Source organism: Talpa europaea, assembly GCF_964194135.1.
Source record: "Talpa europaea genome assembly, chromosome: 7".
Taxonomy (NCBI): domain Eukaryota; kingdom Metazoa; phylum Chordata; class Mammalia; order Eulipotyphla; family Talpidae; genus Talpa; species Talpa europaea.
In genome coordinates this window covers 33565752-33591739 of record NC_140074.1, presented here as the reverse complement: position 1 = coordinate 33591739, position 25988 = coordinate 33565752, and the positions used below count along the sequence as shown (strand labels likewise).

The following is a 25988-nucleotide window of genomic DNA, read 5'->3' as shown; positions in this document are numbered from 1 at the left end:
CTCATTTTCTATTTGCCAATCTTGCATGGCTTTGTTTCTTTGCCCAGAATAGCCTTCTGACTGCTTTATCTCCCTGTTCTAATCCAAGTCTTTACCTCAGCTGGGTCTATCACCAATCTAGGTCGGCCTTAATGCAAACATGTTCAGTGACTACTTATTATCTCTACGAATGGCTAATTGGTGCATATTACTTTATACTTTAACTCATAGTTTATGTCACTTAATCCTCACAATGACCCAGTTTAACTGAAGGAACCTAGGGGTCAGAGAAGTATAAATTCTCCTCCCTGGCATTTTAGACCTTTCATGGAATTTACTAACTTATTTCTAGTTTTAGTGCTCTAAATCACTGCTCAACAACCACTCAGTGTGTTGACTGAACACACATTTTCACCTCTTCATGAGATGAACAGCACTTTGGGGTCGGACAGACTTGAGGCTCAAGGCTGGTCATGTGACCTTGGGAAAGTTTCCTGAACTTTCCTGTATAACTTGTATTACTTGCTTTATATATAAATTATAGACTTATTAAGTTAGATGATTACATAAAGTAATGTATTATAAAAGTATGAGGACAGAAGGTATGTAATGAATGTTAGTTTCTTCTTCCCCAGCCCCTTTATTTTAGGGTATTCCCCCATTCTCCTTCCTCCTCAATAATCCCTGCCTGTTGAATTCCTATTCTTACAGGGAAGGTGCATCTGAACATCTGCCTTTTTTTTGAAAGATATTTTATTTTATTTATTTATGCAAGCACTGGGTACAGTCAGAAGCACGGGAGGGTGAGAGAATTCACCAGAGCCAGAGCAGGGAACAGAACAGGCAGACTGACGAAATGCACTGCTGAGGGGAGCAGCGGGCGTGGCGGAGAGGTTTGCATGCCATGTGGGATCCTCACCAGCGGCCGGGGATCGAACTGGCGCTGCAGAGGCTGCGGGCAGCTGGGCAGCTTTGCAGCCCAGCGCTCAACCACTGAGCCACCGGGGAGGCCCTAGAACATCTGCCTTCTTAATCTAACCTACTGGGAATTTCAAAGTAGCATTGAACTCCTAAAACTTTGGGGTGACCTTTCTTATAAACTAGCTAGCTCTCTTGTTTCCTATCATTGTGTCTATCCTGTCCTGCCTATCAAAACTTAAGTTTTCAGTGGCCAGAAGTAACATCCTCTCTTTGGCCTTAGCCCATAGCACTGCCTGTGATGCTGTTCAGAAAAGTTACTCAGATAACACTTATGGGCTGGCTGAAGACTACAGAGGTTTCAGGAGGTCATCATTTCCTCATCACTGTGATAACTTGCTTTTATCCGAACATTGTGATTTTTCCTCTTCTGATTTATCATATTCCTTTACCATCTTTGGAGGGAAAACCTGAATGAGAAATAGTAGGTCAAGGAAAAAATTGGCTTGCAGAGGTATTTGGTGTGCCCTTTCAGAGTTTTAACAGTTTTTAGATTTTTGTTAACATTTAGAAACTGAGTGGTTTCACTAAGACCCAGATTCTTAGTTTCTCTTTAAAAAACTTCCAGAAATGAGTCCATTCTGGACCCTCATTGTCACATCACACACTTGACTGGAATCCCTATCCTTAGACATTTAGTCTTTGATATAAACTGTGAAAAATTGGTAAAATGCATTTGAACTCTATTTTAGAATGGATCAGTCCTGATTTTAAGATTGGTAACTGAGTTGCTGTACTTTCCCAGAGTCGTAAAAAGGCTGTTCTTTCATCACAAATATATGTATGGATATTTTTTCTATGTCTTTGTGCTCTCCCTCTGCAAAAAACCTCTCATTTGTTCAAAATCCATGTGATGGAGCCCCAAGCCCTGTTTGAGCTCCTAACTACCTGTCAATGTAGGTATTATGGCTTCTTTGAGATGGATGAGCCATCAATTCCATTCTGTCCATTTAGGAAGAAAGAAAATATAAGATCACTCAACTTCCAAGTCACCTTTCCATACTAGTCTTTCCACTCTCCAAGGGTAAAGCCTACGTGGCAGGTTAGATCCACCCTCTCTGAAGGGAGAAAAAGAAAGAAGAGAATTTTCTCACTTTATATTTCCACTTTACACTTTATCCTTATAATTCCTTCTTGACTGGTGACAAAACTAAGGCTCAAAAGGCTATTGTTTACCCTTTGTCCCCAAACTAGAAAATAAATGGTGAGTAAGATTCAGGTCTACTTGTATCTAACTTACATCCATATTCTTTCTACTTTAGGATCTGTGTTTATCATCAATTGTTATTGAGCCTTCCCGTGGGCCAGGGAGAGGACATTCTTTATTCCATAAAGACATAGCTGGTATTGTTAACCTTCCTATCGTGTTTCTAAGACTTGTGTTTGTGTGAATATTTATTAGTTTGAAGACAATTAAAAGGTGAGCTGAAACTTAAACCTGAGTTTCTGCCTGCTCTAAGTTTCTGTTCAATCCTCCACTAGGAATATGTCTTTAGGCCTCCAGATTTTCCACCATTGTTATAATTTGAATGATCTTCAAGGAAATAGCAACAAATAAGAACAATAAGAGAAATGCATCATAAAATAAGAATACATGACATTGGTTTAGATCACAAAATACTTGTATATATTTTCTTAATTGGTTCTCATAATATTCCTAAGGTACCTTCATTGAAGTTTTTGGAAGAGGGAACCAAAAGCAAAGGCATTAAATGATACCTAATTATGTAGTAGAAATGAAATGAGAATCCAGATTCCTTACTCCTCTTTTAATTATATGATCTTGCTTGCATTTTATTTATACTGGGAATTCAGTTAACTTTGAAAGCTTTGTTTTCTGTTTGCTGTTGCTATTATCATCCATTGATTCACCTATTGAGCCTTCCTGTGGGCCAGGGAGGGGACATTCTTTATTCCATTTAACAGCCTTAAAGACATAGCTACTATTGTTAACCCTCCTTGACCTATACAAATACAGTGTCTTAACAAACTAGTAGCTGTTAGAGCAGACTCAATTCCACATCTAGTGACACAAGGAAATATCTGGTGTGAGTTGTATCTGTCACAGGGCAACCCCAAAAGGAAACGGGATGACCTCAGTGTGTGTTCTCACCTGTGCACTTAAAAAACTTAGAATAAGCCCAACTGCAGGCAACAGCTCTTCTTCCCACCTGTGCCTACGGAGGTACTCCTCACCACCAACTTTCTCCCTTTGCAAGGCATCAGCTCTCCTGTCCACTTGTTACTATGCAGGCCTCTCTTTTAGCAAACCTGTCCCTTTCGGGGGCAGCTTTTTCTGCCCACTCATGTCTATGCAAGTGTATTTTATTCTCTCCCTTTTTATAATAAACCTGCCCTTTTGGATATTAAAAAAAAAAAGACCGAACTGCAGGCACATGTAAAAAGGCTTATAAAAAGCTTATTACAAAACAAAATGAAAAGAGGGGGGACTCAGGGAGGGAGAGAGATTAATTAGTTATTAATGCATCCTGCCAGTAATGCTGTCTAAACTGGGACCCTGAGAGCACACTGAAGGCAGACAAAAACTAAGAGTAGGCCCACATGTCTTTGGTTATATACCAAGTATTGCTGCTTAACTCCACCCTTAGTTCCCAGCAATGCCTCCTTCAGGAAGTTGTGTCATGGTAGATTTATGACATGATGGGATTTGTAATTCTCCGAGCCTGGGATTTCTTTGACATGGAGGTGAGGGCGTAGTCCATAAAACATCAGCAAGAGGGGTTTATTCAGGACATACTGTACCCCTAATAAACCTTCACCTAGACTGTAAGCTACATGAGGACCCCCACTAATGTAGCCTCCATAGAACCTGGCAAAATTGATGGATGCAGCAGGTATGAAAATCATTAGTTAATGGTAGCTGATGTTTTTTCTGGGCCACTAGTTCTTTTTCTACAGGGATTTTTCAGATTTTTTCAGACTATTCCTGGTTTTCTGTTGGCTACTTTGATTGATTTTTGTAACTGTAATTGAAAATTAAGCTCTCTATGGAATATTTACTCAAAAGAATACTACTCAGTTATTTTAGAAGATTAAATAGTGTGTTTTGCAGCAAAATGAATGGATCTTGAGGTGATTATGCTAAGTGAAGTAAGTCAGAAAGTAAAACACTGTTACCAGATGGTTTCACTCATTTGCAGAAAATAACCAAAGGAAACAAACTGGCAAAGCACAGCAAAAATAATTCTTAGATTCTGAAAAAAATACTGGTTACCAGAGGGAATGAGGAGGGAGAGAACGGAAGATTAAGGAAGGAAGGGGATAGGATATCAGCAGGGGAGTTTTGGTGGAGGATGAGTGAAATTTTTACACACAACACTAATGATAAAGGACTGATCACAAAAATCTACAAAGAGCTGATGAGAATCAACAAAAACAAAGAAAATAATCCAGTCAAAAAATGGGCAGAAGAGCTAAAAAGAAACTTCTCCAAAGAGGAAATGCAAATGGCCAACAGGCATATGAAAAAATGTTCAACATCATTTGTAATCAGGGAAATGCGAATCAAAACTACAATGAGATACCATCTCACACCAGTGAGAATGGCACATATTAAAAAAAACTAGCAACAACAAATGTTGGCGAGGATGTGGAGAAAAAGGAACTCTCCTGCACTGCTGGTGGGAGTGCAAACTGGTCCAACCACTACAGAAAGCTGTGTGGAGATTCCTCAACCTACTCAAGATAGAGCTTCCATATGATCCAGCAATTCCACTCCTAGGTATTTATCCAAAGACACAGAAACATTAATTGCAAAGAGCACCTGCATCCCTATGTTTATGGCAGCACTATTTACAATAGCTAAGCTTTGGAAACAACCCAAATGCCCAAAAATAGATGACTGGATCAAGAAGATGTGGTACATACACACAATGGAATATTACTCAGCAATCAAAAAAGATAAACTCATGCAATTTGCAGCAACATGGATGGAGCTGGAAGGGATTGTGCTCAGCAAAATAAGCCAGAAAGAAAAAAGGAAAATACCGGATGGTCTCACTCATAGCAGGAATCTAGAAAACCTAAATAAGGGACCAGGAAAAACAATAACTATAAGCAAGAAAAAATGAAAATCAACAAACACCTATGAACCAGAGACACACTATGGGGGGGGGGGCGGGGAAAGGAGGGGTTGGGGTAAAAATAAAGGGGGTACAATTGTATGGGGAATATAAAATTTTTTTTTAATTTTTTAAAAAATTTGTGCACATATGGAGGTATAAAGTTGTCCCTCCAAAATCATATCGTTATGTAAATGACATTTTTACATATTAATAACATCTGAGGAAAAAATTTCTTAAGCATCGTTGTGGCCTATGAACTGCAATCTGTAATCACAACTTCTTTTTAAATTGATCATCTTTGGGCCTCCCCGGTGGCGCAGCGGTTGAGCGCTGGGTTGCGAAGCTGCCCGCAGCCTCTGCAGCGCCGGTTCGATGCCCAGCTGCTCCCTGGCCACCGGAGGAGGGTCCCACATGGCGCACAGACCTCTCCTGCCACCCACTGCTCCCCTCAGCAGTGTACTTCGGTCCTTCTGCCTGCTCTGCTCCCCGCTCTGGCTCTGGTGAATTCTCTCACCCTCCCGCGCTTCTGACTGTGCCCAGTGCTTGTATAAATAAATAAAAATAAATCTTTAAAAAAAAAATTTTCTTTAAATAAATAAATAAATAAATTGATCATCTTTCTTTGAGGTGCTAATAAACCTGTCTGGCATCACATAGGTTTTCAAGTTATTTCCAGATGGTGAGCCACTCAGACCTGATTAACTGATACATATCCTATCAAGTTTGAACAAAATGCCACATCTTTGCCAATCTTTGTGCTGTTAGTATGATAATTAATAGAAAAAAAAGTTTCCCTAATTTTTTGTCTTTTCTCCCACTCCATGAAAAAGCCTTCAAGTTGTCAGGCAATCAGAATGGAAATGAATCACTGCTTTTCTCTTTTTCCTTTTTAATCACTTTAGCATACAATTTGTGTGCTTTTTTATAATTGAAATATAATTCATATAAATTTTAAATTTTACCATTTTACGGTGTACAATTCAGTAGTTTTAGTGTATTCCCTGCTGTGCAGTCATCATCACTACCCAATTTCAAAACATTTCTAATCATAGCCCAACATGAAACCCCTGTAAGTGGTCCCTAACCTTTACCCCCACCCTTTAGCAACTGTGAATCTACTTTCTGTCTCTATGTAGCAATTTACCTCTTCTAGACATTTCATATAAGTGGAATCAAATAATATGTGGCCTTCTGTATCTGATTTTTCACTGAGCATAGAGTTTTCAATGTTCAGCCATGCTGCAGCATGTTAAGTAAGTACTTCACTCCTTTTTATAGTTGAGTGATCCTCCATTGTATGGCTACACTGCATTTTATTTAGTCAATATTAAGTTGGTAGACATCTCTTTTTCACTTTTTGGCTATTATGAATAATATTGCTATAAACATTTTTTGTACAAGTTTTTGTTTAAAGATATGTTTTTGATTCCCTTGCATATATATCTAGGAGCAGAATTTCTTGGTCATATATTAACTCTATGTTTAACTTCCTGAGGAACTGCCAAACAATTTCCCTTAGGAGGTAACCTCTCTTACATTCTTACATTCCTACCAGCAATGTAGGAAGGATCCAATATCTCTATATTCTCATAACATGTTGTTTTCTATTTGGGTTTTTTTTTTTTTTGTAGCCATCACAATGAATGTTCAGTGATATTTCTTTGTGGTTTTGATTTAGGTCCCTAATGCTAATAATATTAAACATCTTTTCATGTACTTATCAGCTATCTGTCTTTGGAGACAAGTCTTTTCATATCCTTTGCCCATTAAAAAAATTGAGTTATCTTTTTATTATTGAGTTACAAGATTTCTTTTTATATTCTGGATTCTCGATCCTTATTAAGAATATGATTTACATATCTACCTTTCTTTAATAAACTTAAGAATGAAAATTCATGCTTTGCTGTCATTTTGCAAAACTTTGATAGACTCTGTGAGACCCTACTTCATATTTACCTGTATTATTTGGAAGCTCACCAGAACTTACAATAAAAAATGGGGGAACAGTGAGAAGGAAGCACTTTAATGAGGAAGGTTTTTGCTTTTGAGGTCCTGCCACCTTGAGGAAAGCCATGGTGATCATCTCCTGTAGAAGGTGCTATGGAAGCAAAGGATGCATGGTGTAGTAGAAGCTTGTGGGTTTATGGTAATTTTAGCCATGGTGGGATGGAAGCATTGCTTATGCACCAGAATTAAGTTGTCTTTTGCTCTTTAAGAAAAATTCAGGGGCAGATGCCTCTACCACAGCATCCCTTCCCCCATTTTTCATCTTTATAGCACATGTCTTAAGAGTCAAAATGAGTTTGCTTGTTTGAGGCAGCAGCTCTACAATGACTGCCTAAAGTCTTATTTTCCCTCATTTAGACAACTGTAACTTCATCATTGCACACCTTGTACTAGTCCTATAACTCTGAGACCAAGGCAGAATAGAGAAAAGGCAGCCACAGTTGGAAAATGTAGCCTAGTAGGAAAGCGTTGGCAAAGAGAGTTACATGCTCAGGGATTTTACAAAGGCAGCAGTTCCACTTACTGGCTAATTAGCAGAGCCCTTCCTCACTATGCTGTAGCTCTACACTGTCTGCAGGGTTTCACTGCTCTGTTGAGGGGTATGTTGCAATTAATAGCAAAGTCTAATGAATGTCCTTACTAAGATCATTTACCTCTTTGCTGCTCAAAATATGTGGTCCCATTGACTGAATCTGTCTTTTAACAAAATCCCAAGGTGATTCCTATACACATCAAAGATTAAAAAGCATGCATTTACATTATAGTCTCCCTGTTGCTTCACACCTCAAGTGGTTTATTCAACCTGTGCCTATCTCAAAACTCATCTTTCTTGTCATGATTTCATGTGTTTGGCCTGGTGTGATATTAATGCCGTCCTAGTACTGACTGCAACTTCCTTTCATTGCTGGATGAAGAAACGCAACTGGCATTTCCCTGAAGTATTCTCAGGCTTGTAACCAATTCCTTAGAAACCCTGAGATAGTTATCTATTTGTGTTTACTCTTGCACCTTCCTCAACTTTTTCCTTTTCCTTTTCTGTTTCCCTGTCTTCCCATAGATGCTACTTCCATCTTTCATTGTTAGTCCTCTACTCTATTCCTGCCTGTGCTGAATTGTATCTGTGATTGGCTCTCATTAAATTGTGAGCTCTTTGAGTGACAGGGTCTCATACCATCTATTTTTATATCTATATTTATACCCCTGGACCTTCTAATCCATGCACAGTAAATATTTGAAGAATTTAATTAGGTTATTAAATCACAATGAAAATTATTTCAGAAAACACCCCAAAAATCTTCTTAATGTTAATTCTTCTGGCACCACCAAGATCCTGAGGCTTTAATTTCAGTGATGACAAGAAGTAGAGACTAGAGAATATTATATTCAGTGTATTTCATGGGTTCTTTATATATCATCATTTTAACCCTGAAATTTATAAAATGTATAATATAAAAGAAAATATTTCTCTACTGAAGTAAATACAAGTAGACTAAAGGAATAGTTTTGTAAGTTTGGTCACACTGAGGCTATTTTACATAAATATCTTCCATCAACTCCTGACTCCACTCATTACTCACATGTGAGAATCACAATTGTTCTGAGGATTTCATGAGAAACACTATAAAGAATATATAGGTTATATATAGTAGCTAATGATATTGAGTACTTAGTAAGCCAGGTAATTTTTATCCTAAGCACCTTTATATAGTCTCATTTTTAAATCTCCCCATAACTCTATAAAGCTACTATTTTACTTTGCCCATTGTTACAAATGAGGAAAGCATAAGTATTTTGTCTAAGATTTCACAGCTAGTAAAATGGTGAAGCCAGATTTTGAATACAGATTGTATGACTATAGAATCTGCCTCCTAAAGAGTTGGTGCTCAATACTTTATTCTCTCAAAATGTCTCATATCACTTAACCTCTTATTTCATCATGTAGATTAAAGATCCCTTGATAATCCATTACTCTCACCTTTATTTCCTCACTAGCCAGTGTGTTGCCAGAATTAGATGGCTGTAAATAATTGTTGGCTAATTGATTCTATGAGATAACATGGAAGTACTTAGAAAAGCAATGATTGTTTTAATATAACAAGTTCTTTATATAGCAAATGTTAATCTGGCAAGGTGTTTCCTATATATTGAATTCTGTTTCACACTTGATCTTAGCCAAAATGTCAAGAAGCGATTATTGAATTCTGTTTCAACCTTCACTAGTCATCTTTAAAATGGAACATATTGGAAAGGATAAGGAGTAAATAATTGACGGTGCTATAACATCTAGTAACATGGTAATTAAACTAAATCTATGGGTTCCCCTACCACCTCAAATACATAAAAATATAACATTCCTCTCCGAATGTGTGTGTGTGCGCTACAAAACTTGAACTCAAAAGAAATGAAGGAAAAGTCACATGTGCCAGAAATAAAAAGGTAACACAGAGCCAGAAGTATAAACAAAAGTTGATGCTAAGATCTAGACTCAATTATAAGCCTTACTGATGGGAGGCAGGATTTTAATATCCAAATAGAAAGAAGAGATAAGATCTTAGCCCATGAGTGGTAGAAAGAGACCTCTGCATATACCCTGGAACCACAAAATTTGCCCTGTTCTAGGAAAGAAAACTAGAAAATTTCCATCCAGTGAAACTTGGGAAAACCTCAAGAAACTTGCCATGTGCTCTTAGCTAAAACTAAGGCCGGCAGAGGGGCTCCTATGAGAAAATTAAAACCAGATTTACACTTGCCTAGGTATGTGATCTAAATTTTCACTACCAATGAACAATGACTTCCTAATCTTAAATGAAAACTGGCCTGGAGACCTTGAAACACCTAAATCCCCAGGAGAAACAATTATTCTTTAGGGACACTTTCTCAGAAAAAAAGACCAACCTCCTTCCCACAAGAAAAGTCAAAAATTAGAAACCACATGAAGAAATGACACAAACAAGAGAATGGATATAAAAGAAGTCCCCAAATCTCCATGTATTTGGATCCTGGAAGCATTTTTAAAGAATTTATAGTTCAAAAAACAAAGCTTATTAAAAATTATAAGACATTTTGAACTAAACAGCAATGAGAATACTATACAGTTATTTATAGAACACAAATACAGAATTTAAAAGGAAATACATGTTTAAATGCATATATTGAAGACATTTTAGTGCATAGAGATATATGTAGAGACTTATTAGATTCTCACCAGAATCAACTTTCTTCGTCTATCAGACTGAATTCTTAATAGTAGATGGTAGTCAAAAAGGAAAAGATAACTCAGTGTAAACAGTTACCACTCTTGACACTACTGGCGAACAGTACAGACCATGTTTCCTGCTAGTTAGGATAGTGGACAGATCCACTATCCACACATCCATGAGGAGAAACATTTATTGCAGTAGTAACAAAATTTTTGTTAACTCCTTCCCCTCAAATCCTCTAGTACTTGCTACAATGCATAGCATATAATTGGATGTCAATAAATATTAATTTGTTATTGCTTTATCTTGAATTTAGATACTACAAAGTACACAGTACAAAATACACACTACAAAGTACAAAGTACACTTTCCTTGAACCTGAAAATGTGCAATAGCTCAAGCCTTTGCATCCTAATTTTTATGCTTGTCCCCTTTAGTTGTAAAGACAACTTAGTAATATTCAACAAAATTTTCCAGAATTAAAATGTCTAACAGTTGGATGATGGTCAAAAAATATGTCCATCCAAAGTAGTATTATCTAACACTTTTAAGAGATGAAAATGTGTAACATGGGGAAATGCTTATGATATAGTGTTAAATGAAAAATACTAAAAACAAAACAAAAATCCTTACATGCTTATACATGGATGAACATAATGCTAAGTGAATCCAGACACAAACATTAGCATTGATGATTCTCTTTGTATATATCTACATGAGATTTATTTTAAGGAATTGGCTCACTTAATTGTGGGGCTGGCAAGTCCAAAAGCCAAAGGTCAAACAGCAATTTGGCGATTAAGGCAGGAGTAGATGCTGCAGTCTTGAAGCAGAATTCCTTCTTCAGGAAGCCTCAGTTTTTGTTTATAAGATCTAATTGGATGAGGCCACCTAAATTATCAAAGATAATCTCTTTTACACAAAGTCAACTAATTGTAGAAGTTAACCACATCTATAAATACTTTCACAGTAAAACCTCAATTAGTGTTTTATTTACTAACTACTACTTTATCCTTAGCCAAGTTCACATATAAGACTAGCCTCATATTGTATGATTCCAACTACTTTAAATATCACAAATAGCAAATCCCATGGAGACAAAAAGTTGCCAGGAACCTCATACCAGGTGCAGAATTTCTTTTTGGGGTGATGGATATATTCTGGAATTAGTGATGATGATTGCACAACATTGTAGATGTACTCAAACCACTGAACTGTACACTTTAAAAATGATAACTTTTATGTGATGTATATTTTACCTCAGTAAAAATTAAAAATATCCCTGTAATTATATAACCATTAAAAATTACAAGAGCGAACACAGAAGAGATAATTCATTTGAAATACTTAGTTCATTCTGACATAGTATGTGTTCAATAATTGTTAGCCATTGTTTTACTATTAACTTCAATAGTATATGGAAAAAATGAACACAATTTCATTTTGCATATATTTGAGTTGGTAAGAATGTACATGAATTTTTATACCTATTTCCAATAGAAGTGTTATAATATTGCTTATACAGTAAATACATTTTTAAGGGTTTCAAAATTAAAGCTTTACAGACTCAGAAGCATCTGGTTTTGAGCCAAAGTTTTTATAAAGAACTTGCACTGGTGGAAATGCATATTGTTAATTTGCTTTAATATAATGCCTAACACGATGACATGAGTAGATAACTATTTCAGTGACAATTAAAACTTTTTTCCTTTGACAATAATTCTTAATTAAGCCAAAAATCAATCTGTGTACCAGAGAACTATTCTGGGGGCTTTCATTAAAAACCATAGTAAATTTTAATCTCTTTTCTACTAATACCCTAAAATAGAAACAATACTGTTTTCGTGGATCTTAATCAAATGCAATTCAACTACTATCTGGGTTAATTTTTACTACTATGAAAGCACACTGTGTAAGAACAAAGACCGGGTAGGACCTGAAAAATGGAGGAGAAAGGCTTGGATAGGTTGGTATAATTAAATACGTGTGACATTTTTCATTCATTCTGATTTCTAGAATTAATTGAACAATAGTTTTTTATAAACTTAGTGGGAAATGTCACCTCATTACTTCCATGTTGGAGCTACTGGACTGGCAATCATTTCCTGAGATAACATGTATATGAAGAAATGACATGTATAATTCCTCCTTTAACATATAAATTTTTAATTTGAACTTGAAGAAATCGCTTAACTGAGATTTCAATTGTTTTCCTCTCCTTTCCTTATTTTACCAATATATTTATAATTTGCATAACAACTACAGAAAGAATGGCCAGCTATCTGTGAGCTAATAAGCTGGTTCTGTGATCCCATATTTACGTTGAGGCAATAAGACACAGAGATTATCAGAACACCTTGGACATTGGAAGAAACCTTTCAAGCATCTTTCAAGACCATTTAAACTTTTTGCCTTATGCTTGACAGTGGGGGAGAGGTTAAAGTTATGGACCAATATATACCTTATAAGAGATGGAGTCAGAACTTCAGACTGCTTTCCTAGCATTGGTGTTCTTCCCACACTGCCTAACCACCTGCTTGGAATTTTCTTGTCTGTGTGGTGGAAGGTAGACCAAGAATGATTTCCTGATAATTTCTGTTGCTAGAGGACTAGATAACAATTTTACTTTTGGACTTCCTTGTTGGCCTGCTGAAGACCTCCTTACTACTGTACCATTCAGGGAAGTTTTCTATGTTCACTTTCCCTAGTTCTGGGAGTGGCTGTACCAGGTGGGTCTGACCTGTGCATGCCCAGGCAGGCAATTATTCCTAGCAGTCTTTTTCAGCTTGGAAACTCTCTTGCTCCCTAATGCAGTCCAGGGTTCTGACTGGTCAAGGTAGGAAAAATTCTGTCCTGTGAAATCCAGACCTCATCTTGGACCTGAAAAAATCTTCCAGTGATTTTTCTTATCCTGCACCTTAAAAAAAAAAGAAATTTTGGAGTACAATTTATGATACTCAACTTCAAGAACAAGCTTGATTGAAAGTTGTCATTGAAAGTGACCTATTTATAGTGCTTGTCACCTTTAATTACTTTCAAACCACTTCTTATGGTGACTCTTTTATCTCCTCTGTAAAAACCCATGTCTGGCTAAAGCCTAAAAAAAAATAACAAGTATATTTCTTTCCAACTGCCCTGCATTCATTTGGGGTGGAGATGATTAGTGGCATAATTAATCATTAGTAATATAAACCCTAACATTGGTGCACATGGGGTTCTTTTGCTACTCAACAGAGTGCTTTTGTGGATGGTTTTTGAGCACAGACACATCTCCTTTATTTTTGCATACAGAGCTTTCTTTGACATACAAGCCCAAAATTTACTTAAAGCAACCTAACTAGTATGATAGAGAATGTCTTGTTTGTTTGTTTGTTTGTTTTAAAGTGCTGAACATCACAGAGTATCCTTTTGGCATAATATAGTTATGTTCTACACAGAACAACTGAACATAGGCAATTTATTAAGTAGGAAGTGAGCACAACGTGCTTTTTAAATTCACTTAAAATATATTGTTCTTAACCATTCAGGAGTCTCTAACAATGTTATAAAGTATGAACCATATAGGACTGATCATAAAGGCATTTTTTTGTCAGTTACAATTTGATAAATGCTTATGTGTGTATGTTTGTTCCAAAAATTATTTGAAATGACTGACCAAAAATACATTTAATAATGCATGCACAAAATACAAAGATAAAGACAAAGGTGGAAAATAAAATTAAGCTAAGTATAAAGTCACCATGCAAATATATCTTGTGAAGTTCATCTCTTTGGTCTGTTAGCGGACTTAGGAATGATACATAAATTTGAGTGAAAACTGTATTAGTGACTATAATTCACATCTCTTTTCATTGCCTCAGAGTTCCTAGCTGTGCCAAACAATGCTATTTTTTTCACAAACTACTTATTAGAGTGTGTGAATTGGCATAGCCAGTCATTTGCTCTGTGAATCTCCCTGTCACTTTACTTCCAATTAGCATGCTATCCTTAGAGGTTGATGAAGGAAAAAATATGTGCAAGTCATCCACTTCAATTTTTTCTTATAAAAGGGGATGTGAAGTCAGGAGATATGGGAGGGTAGAGTAGAGCAGTTAGATGTCATTAAAACCATTTAGAGGATTAAAATTTTTTTTTAATTTTTTATTTTTAGTTATCAAGTCATCACAACTGAAGGAAGTCATATAAATATCTTGTTAAGGCAATCTTTTGGAGAATGTATAACATCTCTTAATACTGAACAGTTTCACACACTCATATAATTATAAGCCTCAAGGATCAGGATCAGACACTTAATTAAAAAACCTCGATGAGACAGAACACATTTTTATCTGGAAATACCAGAATAGAATACAAAGTGTTAGAGAATGCAGTCATTCAATAGTTTGGTAAGTTTATCAAACCAGCAAAATACTGTGTTGCTATTAAAATGATAAAACTCACATAAACAAGAGTATCATAAACATTTATCATAAAAAGGGTGATAAAAATACAAACTGATATTTAAACCATAAAATGTAAAATATTTACAGATAGACAAAAAATGAAAGTTAATGTGTAAAAACAAAAGTTATATTATTTAAGATTAACTTTTTCTTCTGTTATTCTTTTTTGTCAATATATAAATGTAATTGAAGTGGAAGAAAAGAAATGGAAAGCTTTTATGTGAAAAAATTTTTTTTACAGGTTTGCCAAATAATTTGTACTTACTCATTGCCTTTTAAGGTGTAATTTTAAGTCTAAAATTTACAGACTTGGGGGGCGGATAATCTAAACTGTTTTCTTGCCATCAAGATTTGCTTTTGTAAAGAGCATTATTCCATACAAATGTGCATAAAAGAACTCTAACAATGTTCCTCTTGTCTTTTCCATCCTTGTTTTTCTTAGGGATTGCCATAGGAGTCTTGGTTCGAGAATACAGCAAGCTCTCTAATCTGGAGAAATTCTACTTTGCTTTTCCTGGAGAAATCTTAATGAGGATGCTGAAACTCATCATTTTGCCATTAATTATATCAAGCATGATTACAGGTACTTCGAGAAAACTAATGTTCTCTATGATTATTTATGAAACTGTCATTTAAGTTTTTCTAATTAGAAATCTAAATCCTTTTGATATGTGCACCTCTCTCTTCTCCCCCTCCCTCCCTCCTTCCCTTCATCTCTCTCTCTCTCTCTCTCACACACACACACACACACACACACACACACACACAACCCTCACTTGGAAAGTATATATTTGCTTAAGTGGAAATATTTTGTTATTCACAAAGTGACACTGCTCTGTCTATAGCACTGTCCATCACAGCACAAATCTTCATTTAACCATATTATGTCTTGTGAGGAAGATGCCATTTTCAAACATATTATAAATAAAAAACTATCAAGGTATAGTATTTTATTACTATAAAATAAAGGGGAAAGGCATATTTGGTTACCAGAATGTCAATCAGTGTCCTCAGGTAAACCATGATGATCAAGTTCTGATCATGTGTTCAATATTTCACTCATTTGTTTCCTAACTGCAGCTGTCCTACCTACTATCCCTAACCCCATCTCTCAGCAGCTGCCTCTCAGCAGCTGCCTTAAGGGTTCCTTTGACCCCTCCCCTCACCCACTTCAATTCCTCCACACAACTCAGAACTTGATATATATCTGTCCCAGAAATTTGCCCAGGGACCAGTGCCGAATGCTGTGGGGAAGGTTTAATTATGGGTTTGTGCCATATTTTAAAAGCCTGGTATTTTTAAAATCTGAAATTGTGACACAGTTGAATTTGGAAATGATTTTTCCATAACTGATCATTGTATCTGATAATGCAGGTTCCCTATAAAGAGCAAACTCTCTTTGGTATGTAGAGATTAATGTGGTTTATGAAAATGTCATTTGTCTGGCTATGGTAAGCTTTTCTGTGCATTCCATATTTTCTTATACTTGTCTTAATTCTGGTAATAGGTAAAATGTGGCATGACAATCACTAATGTCATGCAATACAAGGCTTTATGTAATGATGTTATTAGGAGTCTTGTTCAATTCTAGACCATTTTTCTCTACTGCTGTGAAGAGACCTGAAACTGATTTATGTAGTACACTGGACATTGGCCAGAGGTAGGGAGGTTGAATGTCAGGATTTGCTGTGTTCAGCAACCACATTGCTTGAAAAGCTGTGAGTTTGGGCATTGAACTTTTCAAGTGCCAAACTTCAATCAGACTACAATCCCTTGGGAACTTTGCTCTTAAAAGGTCTTAGTATTTATTCTTGGCTTATTACAAGCAAGCGTTTAATAATTTCTATTTATGTATTTAATTATGTTTTGAAATTCCTTGTTCATTTTAGCCCCTACAACCTGAGGCGCCAAATCAGCAGACTAGTTTTTTGTACCATATAATGTTTATTTGTTTAACTTTAAATTTTTATAAATGTAAAATATTTTATGGAAGATTTTAGGTAAGTATCCAGATTTCTTGCTTCCTCTGAAAAAAAAAGATAATACTGGGAAACACTGCCCCCATGTTCCCACACATCAACAGTGTCCTAGAGCTACTAGCTGAGAGATACCTACTCCATTTACTTGGAATGATGCATTTCAGGTTGCCACAGCCCCACCACTCCCTATTGCCTAGTACCTCATCCACTTTACTCACTTATATTACCTGTTGACCCTCATAAGCATTGTGATTTCAACCCCTTAGAACTGTTCTCCACATCAAGGATTCTTAGTCTATTTTAGGCTCCTTTGAGAACATAATGAAAACTTTGGACCCTCTCCCAAGAAAAATGTTCACAGTTGTTCACATTTGCTGTATTTTTGCATGCAGTTGCACAAGATACATAAACCACTTGATGAGAGATACTATTTATATCTTGTTATCTGTGGAGGAAGATATGGAAGATTGATCCAAAATTAGGCAGCAAATCCAAAACCCATGCAAAAACCAGGTTTAGAAGAAAAGGTGAAAATATGTGATGTTTGAAAATATGTACCAATCTTGGCAGTCAATAGTGAGGGTTTTTTTTTTTTTTTGCAGTCTGGTTATTTTTGGTCCTAACTCAGTCTTGCAAATAATCTAGAAATATAATTTGCAACCCTCAGCATTCCACTCACATAAGCCCCGTTGCTTTTTTGAAGCTGTAGCACAGCTTCACCAAACCCTGGCAATTAAACAGGAGTTTGAGAGAGAACAGACCCCCAGCCCCCATTCTTTTGATACCAAATGATGAAATAGTCAAAGATTCAAGGGACATGAAAAAATAGGAAGGGGACACTTAGGCCATATTCATGTTTCATTTGTTAAGTTAAAAGAGAAAAGTAACACTAGTGTTGGCAAGGTGGGAAAATGGGCTAATTCATAGATTTCAATTACTATATAAATTGGAACTAACTTTCTGGAGGGCATCTTTCCACTTAGTAATTCCATTCTTCGAATTTATCATAATGAAATAATCAGAGCTATGTTCAAAGATTTAGATATAAACATGTTCATTTTCTTTAGAATGATGATAAACTTTAAGCAATCCAAATGTATGTTATAACATTAAGTTAGCACTCTTCGCTACCTTAAAGGCCGTGTTTTGAAAGCATCTATACATGACATGTGAAAATGTTCCCAACAATATAAAGCAGGAGGACAAGCAAATTACTCAATAGGATGTTGTGTCTAATCCAAATGTTATTATGACCTACATTAATTTTTAAAGTCAAGATCAAAACCTAACCATTAACAATGACCAGATCTGGATAGTAAAAAAATGTGATTCATTGCACCTTGTTTATACGTTATCAATATGAACACGTTATTTTTGTTTGTTCTGTATTTTCTTTTTTAAGAAAGAAAGGGGAAGGAGGGATGGAGTCTACTCTGTGCTCCTCTAGCGTTGCCTCTGGTCACTTCCCTGATCCTTTCCTCCACAGCTCTGCTCCCTGTCACTGAGGCTCAGCATGACCTTTACCTGGTCTGCGGGACTTCCCCCAAACCCTGCAGTGCCCTCAGTCTCTCACCCAATTTTGAGTGAGCAGAAGGTGCCTTGGAAAGAGTATTTTTCATGCTTCAAAAGCTTTCATAGTCCTGCAGATCAATAACTAATTTTATACATTTAGCAAACCAAAGGAGAATGCATGTTGCAAGCTGGGGAGTAGTGAGTGAGTGCCCTAAGGATAACAAATTAGAGATAGAAACACAGCAAAAATTGAGGCCCAAGACTAGTGATCTGTGCTAAAAGAAACTCTCTTGCCAAATGAACAGGCAGGAAAAATCCCTTGCCATCAAAGCCTCTGCTGACATAAAAATTCTTTGTAGCTATTTTTTTAATAGGAAGAAACCCTCTTCATTTATGAGAGAACATGTCTCATAAATATAATGAGGCAACATGTTAATCAGGGAAATTTGAATATAGATGGCACCAATAAAGTGTTCACAGTTTTGTTACAGGTGATAATGGTATATACTTATAAAAGAAAATGTTCTTGTTTTTAAAAAATGTGTATGGAATAAAATAGGGATGACATGACTGGAATATGCTTTAATGTCTGGAATATGCTTTAAAACAGAAAAAAGAGAGCGAGAGGCACAGTAGACATGGTCTCAAGGAATTTTCAGAAACAGGTATAGACACTAACGGAGTCCTACCCATAACTTACATCCTGAGGGATACACTCATGCCATGAAGCAAAATATGTATGCTTGAGCCATATTAGCATTTAGGTTTGTAAGCTGTATTTATATTAAGCCACCAGGGAAATAGCAGGGGAAATGGCTTGTGAACATGACTGATAATTGTGGCTCTGGAAAATCTTAGTCCGAGTTTCAACAGCCAGTGAGTTTAAATTCAGGTCACACTTTCTTTAATATACAAATTATGACTTGAGCCTCCTATGATCAGCACAGGAATGGAATGGCCCCCTGATTTCTGCTCCTGGAGGTTTCCTGAGCATCTTCCCAGGATGCTGTCTTCACTGTGCTAGGAAGAGGTCACTGTCTTCCTCTCTGGCCTCCTTGCAATGACTGCCTAGTCAAAAGCTGACTCTCCTGGTATGTCCTGTGGATGTCTCTGCCCCTCTAATCTTAAAGAGCACCCCATTTTGTTCCACCATCCTAAGATAAGAGCAAAAATGTAATTCTTCATAGAGCAGCCAAAACCAGTCTGATACTTAGGACAAATATCTATGAAAGGTTGAGGGATAAAAGCAATTGAAACACCAGCCATGTCATCCAGCTCCCCAAAGGAACTCTTCTGAGAACCCCAGTCTCCCTTAAGTGGGCTGCCACTCTACTTAGTTGCCAGCCTGCCTCTAGGAATTGGAGCCAGCTTGTCACTCCACACAAAGATGTTCCAAGCATTGCTGTACCCCAAGGCCCTACCACCTGACACTAGGTCCTAAGTTCTTGAGCCAGAAACAACCTCTTCCTGAGATAATTACTCTATGATACATCCTTTTCAGGGGACCCCTCCCCCACTTTGCCCCTTGCAGCCACTGGTTATGGCTGGCCTGTGGTCCTGATCAGGAGACTCACCATGAAATGATACCACACCTATCTGTTGAGTTGTGACATACCCTCCAACTTGCAGGATTTGGAGTCTGTTCTGGTTGGGCTGGGCCCAGTTTATGTAATTGTTATGCATGGTTCATTCTCCAGAGCAAGAAGCTCATTCCTACCCAGTCATGAAGTGCCTCACTCTGGGTTTCCTACAAATGGTAGGATTTCCTACAAGGGCACAGATAGTTCCTCAAGAAGCAGCTCTGTGCATCCAAGTTTTCTTCCATCCCAGGTCACTGAGCCCTGGGCCGTAGTGCTAAGTGATTCTGTCTCCTGGACATTCCCATTACCAAGCATAAGATTTCAGAAGAAAACATCTATATTGTTTATCAATGACTTTCTAGTTTATATAATAGTACGGGTGGAGTTTTGGGTTTAATTTAATGGAGAGCTTCTTCAAAGATAAAGTTGAGACCTCCCTGGTGATCTAGGGGTTAAGTCTCAGTGCCTATGATGGAAAAACCTCCGCCCTTAGAAATGAGAATAATCCTCCCTTCCAAATTTTGAAATGCTGATATAAAACTGGAATAACAACTATTTAAATATCTAGAGCAATTTAAATAGGTGGAGTCTCCAAGGGTATATTCAGGCCACTGTGGCCTGAGTTCGATCCCCTGCCAGGGAGCCAACCCACGTATAGTGCGGCAGACCTCTTCTGTCCCCCTACTGCTCCCCTTAGCAGTGTATTTCAGTAAATCTGCCTGTCTCTGGTGAATCCTCTCAACGCCCTCACCCCACACCACTGGCCTACATACCAGTTCTATGGTAGGGGGTAGGGACGGAGAGAGACTCCACCCTTGGAGACTCCACCCATTTAAATTGCTCTAGGCATTTAATAGTTGTTATTCTAGATTTACATCAGCATTTCAAAATTTGGAAGGGAGGGTTGTTCGCATTTCCAAGGGCAGAGGTTTTTCCATCATGTTTTAGTTTTAAAGGCTTAGAAAAGTTTAAATAGTATTAAACAACAACCAGATGTAGACATAGATATGAGTCACCTGCATTTCAAGAAGGGGTCTCTATCTTACTTTTGTAAAGAACCAGATAATGAATATTTTAGGTTTCTTTGGCCTTATGTTCTCTGTTCATAAATCTAAATGGTTATCGCAGAAACTCAGTCATAGATAGCTATGTAAATGACTTGGCATGACTGTGTCAATAAAAAACATTCATTTACAAAACAGAAACCACCTGGCAACTGACCCCTGCTGAGATGAAAGACAAGACAATAAATTCTGAAGAATAGATTTTGACTCTCAGGATATAACTTATCTGAGGTGAAATCCATGTGACAAAATAAATGAACTTACCAAATAAATTTATACCAAGCAATGAGTGTACATGACCTGAAGAAACACCAAAGAATGGAGGATGGAGCGGGATAAAGTGAAGTCAGTCAAAATTTTTGAAGGCCCCTATTTTTAAATTCAGGATTTGCAGGCGATGACGCATTTTGATCATTTGGGCTGGAGAACAACTTTTTAAAGCTATGTATTCATTTACTCGAGCAGCTGTGTACTGAATACTATCCCACATCCTCCATTGGAAAGAACCATCTCGTGTGCCTCTTTGAAATAGGCTTCAGTTTAATTCAAGCATTTGTTAACCCCAACTGTATGAAAAGAGACTCCCAGAAAACCACCTGCCATCTACCTGGTCATAGACCCCAGGTCATCTTCTAGTCAGATCCATGGGTCCACTTGCTGACAAGAAGATATAAGAGTTGCAGATGCAGATATCACTCTTACTATAAGCCAGTTGCTTGTAAATACAGATAGATAAGAGATTTTTAATGCCATCTTCAGCAATGGGGAAAGTGCAAGTTTTCCTTGAACCATTGTTGTTTGTACAATTGTGTCTCTACAAAAATTGCCATTTCAAGGTGCCTTATAAATGTAAAACTCCATACTGGGGAAGGCAAGCTTGCAGATAAGATCATATGCTCTGAGAATGCACATCTTACCTCATTTGCAATATCTGGAACCACTGGACTTTCCCTACATTTAAGTGCTCTCTTTGTCCAACCTTGTTGGGGAGCCAAGATAATAAGATGGCCAAAGCAGCTTTGAATTAACCATTTCCCTAATATCGTTAAGAAATTTGTGTTACGTTAGGACACAATTGTTAAAAGTAAGGACTTATTATATTAATTTGCCCCCTTTCTCCAAAGAAGAAAGGAACAGAAAATGAATAGGGAATGGAATGCTTACAATGAACATGCCACTTGCCACAATAATAAAATGAAAAGTGTCAAGATAAATATGCCCTGCTTCAATCCTTCTATGAGATAGTGAAGCTCAGAGAATCAATCATGAACGAATTTTTTTTCTGCCTAAACCTGTCTTAGACTATGGTAGGAAACAAGGCAAGTCTTACTGAGCTGTTGGCTATCTTGATGTCAACACAGTCAGTGGACTTTGAGGAGAATGGTCTAATTCTTCAGATCCTCTGAGGTGTGTTTAGTGCTCTCATTAAATAATAAGCTTACCACAAAAATTCATGAGGTCTTTTGAAAAACTTGTCCCAACTACAGATCCCATCAACCTCTTTGGTTTAAAAAAGAAAAGTTTGAACATCAAATGTGAACCTGCTGACAGAAGCAACAAAGTGACCTTTAGATAGTTCTGCCCATAAACCACTTATTTTGTTAACTTCACAAAATAGTCTAGGGTGGTGATATAACCTAGTTTATATGAGTTCTATGCATTAATGTCTCAAAGAAAAAATAGATGTCATGGGTAAAATGTACACAGAAATAATATGTTGAATGCGCCCTTCTGTCTTTTCTCTTCCCTTTTAACATACTCAAGGGTATTAATCCAGGCTGTAGTGATTTCCCTGACTGTAAAGATTACCACAGTGAGATAGCCAGTCTTGTTTTCCCTAGGGAATAAATTTGCTTATTTAATCCTCATGCCAACCCAAGTAGTAAACTAGGTGAGACCTTATCTCTGTCTTTAGAGATAAGGAAACTTGGAGGCTGAAGAGAGATTAAATAGATTGTCCAAGATCACACATCATAAGGGCAACACCTGGTCTGATAAAGATTCTCAAGTTCTGTTTTAGAATATTTTGCCCCAAGAGCCAAAACCTGGACAAGAACCCGGGAAAGGCAACCATATGTAAATAACTAAGTCGTTCACCCAACACCAGCATTTTTATTGAATTCCTTCTGTGCTTTGGAGACTGGGTATACATTGGTGAACAAGCATATATCTAGCCCCATATATCCTCATGGAGTTTATAATCTAGTAAGAAAGCCATGATATAATGAATTTACTGATAAAAATTGTGAAACACGACATAAACAAAATTACAAGTGAGGAACATGGGAACCTGGTTTAGCCTGGAGATTCAGAAGAGGACTTAAAAATGGAAAAATGAAGGGTGGGGAAAGCAGTTCAAGCAGAAGGATGAGCCTGTACAAAAGCCTTGAAGTGGGAGGAAACTTCATACACTCCAGAAGAGGGCTGGGGGGAGAGATGAGCCAGGAAGATGGCACAAGTTAGGGCTAACAGGCAGCAAATGCCCTTCCTGCAAGATCCTGAGAGCCATATCCTCTAGTTTGGTGCACTACAGTAGTGATTCCTGATGGGAGGAATCCTAATGTTACCTCGATTAAAAAATATATAATATATATTTATGAATATATATATATATAGGTTTATGGAAGTTTATATAAGTTTATGGAAGGAACAATGGGGAAATGAATTAGTTAACACTGTCTTCCATTTGCTCACTGACACACTTCATATTGATCCTTTCATTCAGTAAAAATAGAACCTATTTACCGGGTACAAATTTGCTTCTAAGCACTAGACTAGGCATGTTACAGATATTATTTCTAATCCTTACAGCACCTATACAATATAGGGTTGTTCACTTTACCTTCATACTTATTACCCTTTAGGAGGCAAAGATATTTAAAACCTTCATTGTATAGATGGGGAAACTGAATCTGGGAGGAAAAGGCTGGGCTCTGAGCCCATGCTGTCTCACCAAAACCCATGCTTGTTTCTCTGCACAACAGTGGCCTCCGGAAACAGGAGGCATCTGGATAAATGGTCTTTAACTGTCCAACAGTGAGATTCTTGGATTTTTGTCCATTCACAATTGTGAATCACCACCAAATGCCAGACCAAAAAAAACTTCCAATAACAGAGTTAATTTTGATACATTAATGGCAAGGTGGAGAGAGATCGTCATGAAAACTTCATTCTTCAGTGGGTGGTAGCTTAATCACAGAGCTCTCTGAGGAGTCTTTTGCCCTCGGGTGTTTATTTTTAAAGCATGCTGTTGTTTAGCTCATGACAACTGCTTTCTTAGCAGTGTTTTTATAAAATTGTTCTAATAGATTATTACTGCTTTGGTCAGGAGTCAGCACCCCAGCCCATCAGAGCCTGCTCCTGAGGTGGATTTTTAAAATGAAGAGCTAGGGGGCCTTCCTGGTGGCGCAGCAGGTTGAGTACAGTGCTGTGAAGCTGTCTGCTGCCTCTGCAGCGCAGGTTCCCGGCTGGCCAGGGAGATACCCACATGGCCCAGCAGACCTCTCCTGTCTCACCCACTGCAGTGTTTTCAGTCGTCTGCCTGTTCTGCTCCCTGCTCTGTCTTTGGTGAATTCTCTCACCCTTGCATGCCTGACCCATACCCCAGTTCTTGTATAAATAAAAATAAATCTTTAAAAAAAATAAAATAAAAAATAAAATGAAGAGCTAGTAGGTACCTCTAAATTCCAAGGACAACCTTGAATTGTATCCCTAGCTATGGCCCTGACCATAACTTAGCCTCAAAACAGACCCTGGTTTTAAATGACAATCCCAGACTCTCTGGTCACTGGGTTACTGGGGAAAAAAAATTAAACTTGTTAAAGGTAGTAAAGCAAACTTTATTCCAAACCTTCACAATAGGTGCAGGGACCACTGCCAGTGGCATTTTGCAGCAATGGAGAGATTGTGCTCAACTCTGAATACAGCATGGGCAAGTGGGATTTGATAGCTAAAGATCGGGGTGGCAGTCAATGAGTGAAAATATTAATAGGTTGATTTAGACTGTTAAGTTGATTTAGCTAGGACCCCCTAGCTAAATCTAACAGTCTTCTTTCTGAAGACAGGCCAGGTAATCAGGATGGAGGATGGTGAAGGAGGAGGAAACAGATTAAGAGTCAGGGGGGTATCCTAGTTCAATTTAGCAGAGTTTGTGCTAGCATTGGATTTTGCAAGGAAGTGCACAAATGGGCCTAGGAGGAGGGTCAGGAGCCTGACTAAACTGTGGTCAAGCAAAGAGTTTGTCATAATCTTACTCATCTTTTTCTACCTGTTTTCAATTCAGCTCCGAAGTACTCCTGGTCACCCCCACTTGGTGACACCTTTGGGTCCTTAAGTACCTGTCCTCTGCACAGTGCTTTGTGGAGTCTCAGATTTTTAAACTGGATGGGAAAGATCCAATTTTTAAAATTTTCAGTCTGTCACAGAACAATAGTCAATGAATTACTAGAAAAAAATTACTGTTTTTTATTACATTCAGCAGATTAGTTAAATTACTGTTCAGTCACTCTAAATGTTTTAAAATACTTTTGATTCTATGCAGATCTTGTTGTACCTATTTTGTAGTGTATGAGCACACAGTCCCCTCTCCTTTGCCAACTCCCAGGGGCAGGTATAAGGTCCCAGAAGAAATGAATCTTGGGTGGATTGTAAAGAGAGGTGGTTCTGTTGACATTACCAGATAAGGAATGGGCTGAAGGGACCCAGATGGCTAGTGAGAGTAAAACCTCAGAGTAAAGCACAAAGATTCACCTGTTTGGTGCTAAGGTGGACATGCTCCCTGACATCCTCCAGTAAGTGACTGAGGGCCATATCTCAACCCCTGTGTCATACTGGCTCTGTCCATGTGCTGCACATTCTAGACCAGCACTGGTGAAGGACATGGTCTCTGTTTGTGCTGTTCATATAGTGGCCACAAGCTAGTGAGCACTTGGAAGTGGTGAGTGTGACTGAGGAATGGAGAGATGCTCTCTTCAGAATCTAACCTTCTGGATCAGAGTACCATAACATCCACTGGCCTGACGCCACAGGTTCATAACAGAACTATTGCCACCAAGGCAGCAAAAGATGGTTCTTAGGGGAATGGAGAGAAACTTACTCTTTTTATGTAAAAAGCACATGTGTGCATTTAGTACATGAACAGATGTATAGTTTATCTATGGTAT

The 25988-nt window shown here is 37.6% G+C and overlaps 1 protein-coding gene across 1 annotated transcript in view; it reads left to right on the top strand.

Moving 5' to 3' along the window:
• Positions 1-25988, top strand: part of SLC1A1 (solute carrier family 1 member 1) — a gene marked incomplete at both ends in the record, with an annotated part of 70243 nt that overhangs the window by 21668 nt on the left and 22587 nt on the right. The window contains one exon of the mRNA XM_084239198.1: positions 15134-15274. Coding sequence (XP_084095324.1) covers positions 15134-15274 — 141 coding nt within the window. The remainder of the gene's footprint in view (positions 1-15133; positions 15275-25988) is intronic.